The sequence below is a fragment of the Anastrepha obliqua genome, chromosome 4, assembly GCF_027943255.1.
Source record: "Anastrepha obliqua isolate idAnaObli1 chromosome 4, idAnaObli1_1.0, whole genome shotgun sequence".
NCBI lineage: Eukaryota > Metazoa > Arthropoda > Insecta > Diptera > Tephritidae > Anastrepha > Anastrepha obliqua.
Genome location: NC_072895.1, coordinates 101,659,931 through 101,673,452, shown reverse-complemented (window position 1 = coordinate 101,673,452; position 13,522 = coordinate 101,659,931). Strand labels below are relative to the sequence as shown.

The following is a 13,522-nucleotide window of genomic DNA, read 5'->3' as shown; positions in this document are numbered from 1 at the left end:
CATTTTTCAGTTTGGACCCATCAGTAAGCCATAGCTGGGAGCCAGGTTTGAAAGTGATAGAATTAGTTCTCCAGTCTGTGCGTTCATTAATTATAACTTGGAAGTTCCTGAAGAGTATTGGTTTGGGTGATAGTATATCATCCCTATGAAGAATAGGACTATGTAGGAAGTCTTCTAAGATCTTTAAATGCCCTTTCATATCCCCACTTTTAAGTTCAGATATACCTTATAATCTTAAGGCACTCGAGCGAGCTGCCCTTTCAATCAGGATTGGAAGCGGTGGTATGTTCAGGAGCACACCCAATGCATCCGTGGGACACGTTTTCATAGCCCCTGTAATACCAACACATATCAGGCGATGCAGTTTGTTTAATTCGTTTACTGCTTTTCTTTGCTTGACCTTGGGCCACCATGCTAAGGATGCATAAGTGACTATGGGTTTCACAACTGTGGCGAATGTCCAGAAGTCATTCTAGGGTTTAGTTCCCATGTCTTACCAAAAAGCCTTGTGCAGGCAAAGAATGCCCTTGTGGCTTTTGAAGTAACTCTCTCAATATGGGAATTCCACGTAAGCGTTTTGTCAAGACTGACGCCAAGATAGTTCGCTTCTGTCGAGAGTTGAAGTGTTGTTCCATTAAGGGTCGGACATTTGAGATTTATGTTCCTTCTCCTAGTAAACGGTACAAGTGCTGTTTTGGATGGGTTAATGGAAAGCCCTTTTTCCGTGCACCATTTGTTTATTATTGTAAGGGCTTGCTGCATGCGATCCGAAATGCTTTCCTCATGTCAGCCTAATACATAAACTACTAGGTCATCAGCGTAGCCCTGAGAGTGAAAACCTAGGTTGTTCAGTTTGTGGAGAAGTTCATCTATGACTAGAGTCCACAAAAGAGGAGAGAGTACGCCTCCTTGAGGGCAACCTCTTGTGGCTTTGATAGATTTGATTGTTCCTCCTAGTTCGGTGCTGATCGTCTTAGATTTCAGCATGAATATTATCCATCTAGTGACGGGTTCAGGTACCTCCTTTAGATATAGGGCATTATAGATTGCCTCATAGGAAGTGTTATCAAAAGCCCCTGATATGTCAGTAAATGCACATAGAGCTATCTGTTTGGACTCAATAGCCTTTTCAACAACTGTTACCAGGCTGTGTATTGCAGTCTCAGTGGATTTTCCCTGTTGATAGGCAAATTGAAGCCGATGCAGTGGGAAGTTAGCTAGATTGTATTCCCTAATATACTAATCAACTATTTTTTCCATTTTTTTAAGGAAAAAAGAGCTGAGACTAATTGGTCTGTATGATTTAGGCAATTGTTCGGGGTTTTCCCCTACTTTTGGAATAAATACAACTTTAACCTCAGCCCATTTTGTAGGTAAATATCCTAGCAGTAAGCTTGCTTTGTATAGTCCGGTTAAATTAGGGATAATATGGTGTGCACCCTGCTGTAAAAGACAGGGGAATATCCCATCAGGTCCAGGAGATTTGTATGGGCTGAATGTTGATATCGCCCATTGTACCCGCTTTTCATGGAATAGCTTGTTTGCTAGTTTTAAGTTATCAGCACTCGCAGATGTAGTAGTTTCTAACAAATTGTAAATTTACTAATAAATTTTGATTAAAGGCAAAATGGTTGCTAACATTTTCAAATAGCATTTTCAGTGCCTTATATTTTCAATAGAGTAGATTACTACAGGGGGTTCCAACTAACGTTTAGAACTTGAATTATAAATTTTCCTTACTTTGACAGCTAAAATAGCATTCGTAATGTGTCAGAAATTTAGTTCATGGTTGGCCATTTACCAAAATGATCGCTTGAACGATATTGGGAAATATGAACCCTTAACGGCCGAAAGGCCTCAATACGGGGACATGAGAAGAATTCAGTTTTCATTTCATTTATTTATCATCGCTGTAGGTTTCTTTAACAAATATTGCAACTTTGCACATCCCTGGTTTGTTGATCATATAAAATTATACAACAAGTAAATATATTGAACTCATATCTAAATAAATCAGTTTAAATATTTAGTTTAAGTTTTCATCCTTATAAATGTTTTAGAACTTCACCTAATTTTCCGTCGTTATGGACGAGTATTACAAAAAAAGCTCTCGACCGCTAAGGGTTGAAATACAAATATCGAAAATTTGACTATATTGCAATGTTTTTTGTTGAGCGCCGTCAAGTACAAATGTTACGCCAATCATCCAAAGACAATTCAAGAATTGAAACATTAAATTAAATTTGGTTTAGATAAATGTGGAAACTATAGAAAATGTACTGATGAATTGGGTTAACAGAAGGGGCCACTGTAAATGGAATGGGTAGCAGTGCAAAATTGTGTTTCATGTTGAATGATTTACTCTTAAAAATTTTTTTTGTGCTTAAAAAATCATTGAAAAATATTCAAGCGTCTTTTACCAGTTGTACAAGCTTAAATCCGCTGATTGCTCGTAGATGGCGTTAGTGAGCATATCAAGTTACCATAGAAATGCCATATTTTTTTTTTTGCATGGGTTCGACACCTGTTTACATCAATCACTGCACATCATCAGTGATTTCATACAGCAACACACTTTTTTCCTTGCGTAATCATGTCTAATTTTGTGCCAAAAAAAGAGCATATGCGGGAATCTCTACTTTTTTGCTTTAATTTGAAGAAATCGGCTGCCGAATCGCATCGAATGCTTGTGGAGGCCTATGGTGACAGTGCATTATCGGAAACAACTTGCAGAGTCTGGTTTCGTCGGTTCAAAGACGGCCATTTTGACTTGAGTGACAAGAAGCGTGAAAATCGGCCCAGAAAAGTTGAGGACCATGAATTGCAGGCTCTTTTGGATGAGGACGATACCCAATCACAAAAAATGCCTCGGACTATCATCTGTTTTCATCGATGGGTCACGCGCTCGCCGAACAGCACTTCGATTCGTACGAAGACGTCCGGAAATGGCTTGACGAGTGGTTCGCCTCGAAAGATGAAGAATTATTTTGGCGTGGTATACACAAATTGCCCGAGAGATGGGAAAAATGTATAGCTAGCGAGGGCAAATACTTTGAATAAATTATTTTTTTGCTTTCTATAAAAAAAAATGGGGTTTTTTTTTTACTAAAAAACAGCGGATTTAAGCTTATATACCTGGTATTTATGGGGTTTAGGGGTAGACAGAGACCTGAAAAAATGCTGGCCAGTTGCTTTATTTTATAAAATAAAAACATAGCATTAATACATCCTGTTTCGACTTGACTTTAGCAAAATTTCAAAAAAAAAGTTATTAATTGTAAAAGTTATCGCTGTTTGTGTGGAGCCCGTTTCTCCAGAAGCCCCTTGCGGTGATCATCACAAGTCCTTGGAGAAATCTGTTTTATTAATAGATAATCTTCTTGTGCCTTTTCCAAAATTAACAATATGGCGGCCTCAGGAAATATTTTTCAAATTTTCGAGAAAAAAAACCGACAATTAATGATTTAAAAAAATCTAAATTTTTGTAAAAAAAAATCCTTCTATCAGGCACGAGATTTTTATGTTTTCCAAAAGCAGTATAAATTTTATTGAAATCTACTAAGCGGTTTTTAAGTTACAGTGATCACCAGCTCAAAAAACATAGTTTTGAGAAAAGCGCATTTAATCTTTTGCTATCGATTTATGTTGAGTTATACGAATTTTTTAATTACTTACACTGTGCCATCTGTTCCTGGGCCATATAATAGTTCTTCAACCGTCACAGCAGCTTCCAAAATATCGATTTGCTGTTGCCTACGTAGCATTCTACCTTCTCGAGTGGTATCGTTAGCGCGCTTATCTGCCGCTTTCATATGTGCAGCATCCATTTTTTCAGCATACGGACGCTCCGCAGTCCCGAGCGCCCTCTGTTAATTGTTAAATAACTCCAAAAGTATTTGTCGGACTCTCTTCAAATTTTAACATAATATTTTTAAGATATTCTACTTTAAGAAAATGCAAAACAAAAATATCCAGTTTTTTGAAATTTCTGACTAACGCTAACCCTTAATGACCAATTTAAGTGAAATTCCAAACCATCCTGTATTACATAATAATCTGAAAGTGGAACTAATTTTGCTACAGTTTTTTTAATACCAGTACTTTACGTTCGTTGCAATTTTTTTTATCGGTTAATTACAAAAACAAAAAATAAAAATTTTTTTTTACAGTTTTAATTACTTTAACTGGTTTCAGATAAAAATTGTGGTTCCTTTCACACTCACCGTAAAGAAATGTGCTGGATCTCAGGCATTTAATTAATTTCTTTTGTTTGTTTTGTTTATTAAACGTAAATAAATGCGAAAAGTTCTAGGCTTAATAAAGCGTTTTTCATTAAGAGCGCTTCAACTTTTTTTTGAATAAAACACAAGCGGTTTGACTTTTTTAACTAATTTTTTGAAGTGAAAACTTCTTTAGAATCGTTGCGAGTGATTTGAGACTCGATGAAACGAAAAAGCGACACCAAAAAGAAGAAGAAAAAAGATATACGTATATATATGTATGTATAGAAAATGGTTCATTACCAGGCACACAGAAGGATGGCATAAGCAAATTTAAATTTGTGAATTTTTATATGTATGTATATATGCGGATATATGTACATATATATGTTGTGTGCATGTACATACATATGTGCTTCGCCACAGCAAAACATACGGTAAAATTTCTCAAGAAATCCAGCGCGCATTCATAGGCACAGCATTGCATGTACAGTAGGGCGGGTCGATTTAAAAATCGCTCATTGCTCTATGAAAATCGTATTCTAGGGATCAAAATAAGAAACTTTGCCGAAGGAACCATACCTCTAAAACGAATTCTGATGTCCCCCAATTTCAAAATATCACCATTTTTGGCCTTTACATGAAAAAATCAGCTAAATGGCTATGTTTTTTCTTTATTTTTATTTATTTATAATATTATCTATTTTTTCTCTTAAGAAATTTATTTAGTCAGAACATATGTATATTAAATGAATGAATGTGAGTTATAGAAAAGAAACTAAAAAGTTCGACCCATATTGGGGGACATCAGAAATCGTTTTAGAGATATGGTTCCTTCGGCAAAATTTCTTATTCTGATCCCTAGAATATGATTTTCACAGAGCAATGGACGATTTTTTTGCCTTCCCATAAATCGACCCGGCCTAATGTACAGTAACCTTGAACAGGCAGCTGCGGTTGTCGAGCATTTAGAAACATATATTTACATACATATATGGGTGCAAACATATTTACGGAGCCGCGGGCACTCGACTTGACAAAAATTGAATATTGGCAAATAATTCTACGCGAAATATTCCAATATTGACTATTTTCGAATTGTCGAGAAAATTAGCATATGGGCGGCTCGTTTTATGAATGAAAGTACTTGCTCTTAGAACTATGAGCTCGAATTTATAAATCAATTTTTTGATGATGAGTTTTTGTTGCACAGTACAATAGTTGAAACTGTTCGGCGCCGCCGCGACTGTTCAGCGCTATGGCAACTAGGATGATGGCCGCTACGCCTGCGCCTATTAATGCATTTTGTTCTTGTAGTCGCTAGGCATAGAATTTTAGCTTTGGACGACACACGCATTTACAAGAATAAAGTGAGTGGCCTGTGTGTGCGGTTGTATGTAGATGCATATGTGTATATTAATAAGCATTGTTTTGCTGGAAGTTCAGAACACAAATATGTATGTACGTACATAGGCTAGGCCATAGTATAGCATACATACATAACACATCGGTCAATAAGTCCCCGGTCTGACATATAGAGGGCGCCACTAACATAAAATTAGCTTTATGGTTCGAAAGAACATACCCTTTTAGGCATACTGTCAAATTTGTATGTCATTCGGATCATTATTGTGTGAGTTATTGAAGCTTTAGTGACGCTACTTTTGTTATTTTCAGAACAATGGAAAAAAAAAGAATTTCGTGTGCTCATTAAACACTGCTTTTTGATGGGAAAAAATACCGTCGAAGCAAAACAGTGGTTGGACGATCATTATGGCACCTCTGCACCAGGCAAATCAACAGTGATCGACTGGTATGCTGATTTTAAACGCGGTCGTACGGACACCAACGATGCACACCGCTCTGGTCGCCCAAATGAGGCAGTTGTTCCCGAAAAAATCAAGCAGGTCCATAAATTGGTTTTGGCCGACCGTAAATTGAAGCTGGATGATATTGCTGACATCGTAAAGATATCAAAGGGAAGTGTTTTCACCATTTTACACGACCATTTGTCGATGCGGAAGCTATGTTCGAAGTGGGTGCCGCGTTTGCTGACTGTGGACCAAAAACAGCAACGTCTCGATGATTCCGAGAGCACTACAAAACTGGCATCGAACGTTTGGAAAGGCGTTGGACTGACTGTATAGCCTTAGAAGGAAACTATATTGATGAATAAACTCGAATTTTGATGCAACTCTTGTGTTTTCTTTGTTAGACCGGGGACTTATTGACCGATGTGTTATGTATAAAAAATTCAAACCAAGCGTCCTACGAATGTTTGCGTGTATGTTAGTACGTCTGTGTATTATACGCGTTACGACGCTCATAATAGCAACCGCGTGCTGTATTGCGTCCGTATTTTTATATTCGTAAATATTTTCATTTTTAAATATTTACCGCAATTATGCCGAAAAATAATGCAGAAAAGTGTCGTGAATATCGACAGAAAAAAACAAAAAGAAAATAAAACTTAAACTAAAAAAACCGCAAAGGCTTCAACAGAACGTGTACGTGAATTTCGTGCACGCCGAAAAACATTACGAAATGCTTTTGTATCATATTTTAGCTATCATAAGCCACTCGTATCATTTGTTGAAATTAAAAACATTGAGGATAAATAATAATAAAATGAAGAAAATAAAATATGAACTTTATAGCAATATTATAAGGAACCTATAATTATCTTGCTCCTAATGCTGCTTTCGTCTCATTCTCTCTCAGTTTGTTTTACGGAAGGTTTCACTTCTATCGCGTCTAACCGTTAGACTGGTATTTTTTTTATTACCGAGTTTGAACATATACATTTAAGTATGAAATTTGATTTCTTTTGCATGACCACCGCGTGCACGTTTTACGAAGTCTAACCGTTGAACCCAATTTTCGACCACTCTTTTGCATAAATCGGCCGAAATTCCAGCAATTTCGCGTTCAATATTGGCTCTGAGCTCACAAATCGTCGCCGGCTTGTTACTGTAGACCAATGACTTCACATAACCCCAAAGAAAATAGTCTAGAGGCGTCAAATCACACGAGCGCGGCGGCCATTCGACCGGTCCATTTCTGGAAATAATGCGCTCATCGAACTTACTCTTCAACAAATCAATTGTAGCGTGTGCTGTGTGGCTTGTGGCCCCGTCCTGTTGAAACCACATGTCGTCTAAGTCCATACCGTTCAATTGCGGCCAAAAATAATCGTTTATCATGTCGCGGTATCGATTTCCATTCACAGTAACGTGGCGATCGTTCTCGTCAACGAAAAAATATGGGCCAATTGCGCAGCCGGCATGTAAACCGCACCAAACAGTCACTCTTTGTGGGTACATTGGTTTTTCGGCAATCTCTCTTGGATTATCTTTCGCCCAAATGCGGAAATTCTGCTTAATGACGGATCCACTGAGGTGAAAATGTGCGTCCTCACTGAAGATGAAGTGCGCGATATGCATTTTGATTTGAACGCCCGTTTTCTTAATAAGCCTGAATAACTTTAACCCGTTGCTCAAGTGTGTAGCGTTCCATGATAAAATGTATACTAATGAAGTTTACAAATGACAAGCGAAAAATAAAAAATATTGCGTCGTTCGCCCTCCCTATCGGAAAAAAGTTGAAGCGCACCTATTGAAAAACGCTTTAGTTTCGTACAAAAAAAGTTTCTAACCGTATTTCAAGCTTTCTGGTGGTAGTACCCTTTAATTAGGCAAGTAAACTGAAAGGGAAGTTTATCGCAAAAAAGCAGCAGCACTGTTTCGGACACAGAAAGTAGTGCGGCTAATAAGGGGAATAACTATTAACCCGATTATTTGTACCACACAACAAAAGTATCTAATTCACACAGAAAAATGGTAAAGAATTTGCAATTTATGTATTGTTCATGCATAAATCTTAACAGTCAGGCTAAATTAGAAGTCTAAGCTATAAAAAATATTTGTTTGAAGTCATTTTTACTTAAAGGCACCTGCTAACCGGTTAATGCACCGATGACTACAACATTTCGTATGGGCAATTTCACAACACTATTCCTAAAAGTTGGATTTTTGCTTCAGAGAAGTGAAATATTTATCTTTTGGCTTGGAAATGGAAGAAACAGTTGACGAAAGTGAATATCTAGTAGAATGGAATCGTTTGGCCACATTTAAAAACTGGCCTGTAAGTTGAAAATAAGCCGAGTGCACTGCAATGTCATAAATTATCGAAATAGGCAATAGTGTCGAAATATTTGTGTACTATATTTAGTTTACGCATTAGCGAGAATATACACTTTTGTGTGTTTGTTGGGCCAGTGTAGTGCGCAGTGTTTGGCAATTCGTGTATTCTACTTCATATGGTTTCCCAATAACTTCACTTTCCTCTGTTTCTCACCTAGAATCCAAATATATCTCCCCAATCATTGGCAAAAGCTGGTTTCTATTATTTAAACCGTTCGGATCAAGTGAAATGTGCCTGGTGCAAGGGCATCATTGCCAAGTGGGAGGAGCAAGACGATGCTTTTGAGGAGCACAAACGGTTCTTCCCCGACTGCCCACGTGTGCAACTGGGTCCACTTATAGAGATGGCAAGCAATGGCATGCGCGATTTGGGCATACAACAGATTTCACCACCGAAAAAGCCAAAATTCTCCTCATTAGACTCGCGGCTCAGGACCTACACTGATTGGCCCATTCCCGACATACAAAAACCCGAGGCGCTGGCACAGGCTGGCCTGTATTATCAAAACGTTGACGATCAAGTGCGCTGCTTTCATTGTAATATGGGCTTGCGTTCATGGCAACGCGAAGATGATCCATGGTTTGAGCATGCAAAGTGGTAAGCCGTTAAATGATTATACTTTGAATTTAACTAAATTTAGAAAATGCATTTTCTGCAACTGCAGGTTTCCACAGTGCCAATTCGTGCGACTAGTTAAAGGTGCCAACTATATACAGCATGTGCAGGACTTAACGCGTCAATCTGGTCATCAACCACAAAGCGAGATGACCATTGATGAAGCCATGAACACCGGACCCGTTCTGCAGGCACTGGAAATAGGTATTGATGGCGGTTCAATACGAAATGCAACGCAAAGGCAACTTTTAGCTGTTGGACGACCCTACGACACAGTTGAAGATTTAATAAAGGCTGTATTTGGTGATCCTGAAGACACCGAGCCAAACTCAAGCAGACAGTGCGCAGAAGGAGTGAACACCTCTTTGGAGCACGAAGTCTCGCGCTTAATAAATATTATGGACGAAACGTTGAGCCGCAACGATGGGCAACAAAATCAGCAATATGCCGCTGAGATAAATGCGCCAAGCTGTTCGGCAGCTTCGGCAAATGTCTTGCAAGAGAAAAATGCTGGTGACACCGCAAAAATGGCCGATAGCGAGAATAAGAACGTGAATATAAACGCAAACGAACAAACAATTGAACCGTCGTTAAGTAGAACGCTATCGCTGGAAGAGGAGAATCGAAAACTCAAGGATGCACGTCTGTGTAAAGTCTGTTTGGATGAGGAGGTTGGCGTAGTATTTTTACCATGCGGTCATTTGGGTAACTATTCTAAGCGTAGAAATGTCCGTTTGAGTGCATTGATTATTTTTATCTTTTGTATTTTTTGTGCATTTACAGTCACTTGCGTACAGTGCGCGCCGGGCGTTGGCCAATGTCCTATGTGTCGCGCAGATATTAAAGGTTTTGTTCGCACTTACCTATCGTAAATAGCTGAACATTCACAATTTATTTCCTGTCACAATGTGTTATATTTAATTTATTACTATGGTAGTTGATATTAAATTTGCTTTAGTACATACATACATATATACATATATAAATGTTACAATATAGGTAGGAATGGTGAAGTACGTATTATCGAATGATTTAACATACAGACATACATATAATATATAGACAATGTTAAAAGGAAAGCTTTTTACTAATCATTGGATGATAAACTAAACTCTTTTTTAAACTAAATACCTATCTACCTTGCAACAAAATCAAATAATGTAGCTTGTCTGTTATGTTTTTCGAGTTTTTAATGAATATCGAATGTAATTTATCGAAATGATGTGTTTTTTCTTTAGTGTATTTTATGTGAAAGTAAAAAAGGTTATGAAATACATACATAAATACAAAATATATGTTTAAAAAAACAAGTGCATATTTGCCTTATTGTTGTATTTGTTGTCATATTTGAAGCGCTTGGGTCTTTTCACATCGAATGCTAGAACTGTTGCTAAAGCAAACCAGCAGAGCAAAATTCGTATATAACCACCTCTCTTGTGCCGATTCCATGTAAAATATGTAGGAGCAGCGGTTTTTTTCTGACGATATTTATTAAAAAAATAAAAAATAGCCTATCTACCGATTTTATAAAAAAAAATAAAAAATAGCCTATCTACCGATTTTATAAAAAAAAAAATAGCCTATCTACCGATTTTATAAAAAAAAAAAAATAGCCTATCTACCGCATTTCGCTGCAGCTCTAAAATCTTTGCACATACAGGCGCACACTTGTTTTAAAAATTTCGGCAGCAATATTATACGCCTAAATGTAGGCTAATGCTTAGGCGCAATTGGCAGACAATACAATAACGCAGTCAAAAATAGTGTTTACTAAAAAATATCAATGAAAGTGAAAATAAATACGTTTTTTGAGCCTGCCTTGAAAGTCGAGATTAGAAAGCAAAATATATCAAAATTATTATGTATTTGCCGCTCTCTCAACAATTACAGCAATTGCGTCTCTGTTACTTACTGGAGTCCCTAATGCCGACACTCAGCTGATTATATACATAAATTTCGGGTGTTTTTGTAAGAGCTTGAGAACTTAAAATAATAATAAAGGGTGTTTTTTTAGAGGTTAGGTTTTCAAATTGGCACTACTTTTTTCGTTGATGGTCTTTTTGACAGCTGTCACTTGATTTATGCTCAGTTTGGTTTGCCATTTCATAATGAATAGACTTACACCTGAACAACGTTTGCAAATCGTGCAAATTTATTACGAAAATAATGGTTCGGTTCGCGCGACGCATCGAAGAAAATTTTGTTCAGCGATGAAGCTCACTTTTGGTTGAATGGGTATGTCAATAAGCAAAATTGTCGCATTTGGAGTGAACATAATCCACAAGCCATTGGTGAGACGCCGTTACATCCTCAAAAAGTCACTGTTTGGTGTGCTCTATGGGCAGAGGGAATCATTGGTCCATATTTCTTTAAAAATGAAGCCGGCCATAATGTTACAGTCAATGGAGAGCGCTATAGAGCCATGATTAATGACTTTTTCGTGCCTGAATTGGACGATGTTGACGTGGACGACCTTTGGTTCCAACAAGACGGCGCTACATGCCATACAGCCAACGCAACAATCGATTTATTGAAGGAAACTTTTGGTGAGCGCATTATCTCGCGCCGTGGACCTGTGGCGTGGCCTCCAAGATCGTGCGATATAACACCGCTGGACTATTTCTTGTGGGGCTATGTGAAGTCGCTTGTCTACGCAGATAAGCCCGAGACGATTGACGTCTTGGAAGAGATTATTCGGCGCGTTATTGCTGACATACGGCCCCAATTGCTGCAAAAAGTGGTCGAAAATTGGGCCTCTCGGCTGGAATTTATTTGAATCAGCCGCGGCGGCCACTTGCCCGAAATCATTTTTAAAACATAATGGCAAACCCTTATCTTTATAATAAAGCTAAATTCTTTGCCATAATATTAAATTATATACGTTTTATTTCATCTTGAAAACCTAACCTCTAAAAAAACACCCAAGACAGAAATATTGTTGAAATGAGTGTTTTTTATACATTCCGTCAAAAAAAAAAAATAATCGGGAATTGTTCATTTAAAAAGCGCGCGTTACACATTTGTCTAAATTTTTTTTTTTGCTGGAATGTTGTTTCAACTGTCCTTTATAGTGTCGCAAAGTTTGAGCGTGATTTGTCAATTCGCTTGTTTTTGGCTTTACTTCCATCAGTCAACCGTAGGTGTACTCTGCGATTTTCACTATGGATAAAAATATCGAACCAGGAAGTTGTCTTAAATTTTGTGTTTTGAACGCGATTTCGTGCGCCGAATCGTTGAAAATTTCGCAGAAAGCTTATACACGGGTCTACGAGTAGCATAAGGCTTTAGCAGAGGGCCGAGAAATCGTGGAAGATTTGCCTCGATCTGGTCGCCCATCAACGTCTTCAACGGATGAAAACGTCGATAATGGTGCTGGAAAACCATCATTTCAGTTTGAGGGAGGTAGCGCGTGACCTTAGCGTGTCTCACGAGTCATTTCGAAACATTTTACACCATCAATTAGGCAAGAGACGCGTGGCTGCTCGACTCGTTCCAAGAGAGTTGAATTTCTTTCAAAAAATTCATCACAAGAAGGCGGCTGAAGACATGATTGAGCAAGTGAATTCTGACCCAACGTTTATCCCGCGCATCATAACAGGTGATGAGACGTGGGTATATGTATGAATTTGACCTGCAAACCTGTCAACCAGTTAACAGGCGGCTAAATGGCGCTATCCACATGTGCCAAAACCCAAAAAACCACGTCAAAGTCGGTCAAAAGTGCTTTCACTTTTGACTCTTCATGCTACTCGTTTTCTTTGAATATCTCGGTGTTGCGCAAACGGAACTCGTTCCAAATGATTCTACGGTAAATAAATAATATATTATTTGGAACTTATGCGAAGGTTGAGAGAGAATGTGCCCAATTTGTGGAAAGAAAACTCATGAATCTTGCACCATGATAACGCACCGTCTACCTAGGCTCATATTGTAAACACTTTTTTGACCAAAAACTGGACAAATATCATCGAACAACCACCGCATTCACCGGATATAGTCACCTGCGACCTTTTCCTTTTCCCAAAACTTAAATTGCCACTCCGCAGACGCCGCTTTGAGTCGATAGAGGCAGAGGCCATTAAAGAGAATTTGCTGAAGGAGATGAAGAAGATCTCTTCAAACGCGTTTAAAGGTGCTTCGATGACTGGACCAATCGTTGGCATTTATTGAACAATTCCGATACTTTTTTGATAAAATTTAATTGGCATTTATTTCTTGAGTATGATATCCGGCATATATTCGCCGCAACTTCGAGTTACATGGCTCATTCGATCAGTCCAATTTTTGACTACTTTTTCCAATAAATCTGCATAATAAATCTAAATGAGCCAAATCTAGTTTCAACCCGACTACGAATGGCAGGTGGTTTTTTATGAGGAGCTTTTTTATGGCAGAAATACATACTGAGGATAGCCACTGCCTGCCGAGGGGCGACCGCTTTGTGAAAAAAAATTCTTATTATCATTTAACGTTTCATGCAGGGA

General features: G+C 38.1%; 2 protein-coding genes across 2 annotated transcripts; both read left to right on the top strand.

The window, feature by feature from the left end:
• The first annotated feature begins 5,947 nt into the window (after positions 1-5,947).
• Positions 5,948-6,367, top strand: LOC129244307 (protein GVQW3-like). Its single transcript, XM_054881924.1, has one exon. The coding sequence runs from the start codon at positions 5,948-5,950 to the stop codon at positions 6,365-6,367; it is 420 nt and encodes a 139-aa protein (XP_054737899.1).
• A 1,844-nt stretch (positions 6,368-8,211) lies between these two features.
• Positions 8,212-10,353, top strand: LOC129245718 (death-associated inhibitor of apoptosis 2). Its single transcript, XM_054884059.1, has 4 exons — positions 8,212-8,363; positions 8,581-9,020; positions 9,088-9,743; positions 9,822-10,353. The coding sequence occupies exons 1-4, from the start codon at positions 8,292-8,294 to the stop codon at positions 9,908-9,910; spliced, it is 1,257 nt and encodes a 418-aa protein (XP_054740034.1). The 5' UTR covers positions 8,212-8,291; the 3' UTR covers positions 9,911-10,353.
• The last annotated feature ends 3,169 nt before the right edge of the window (positions 10,354-13,522 follow it).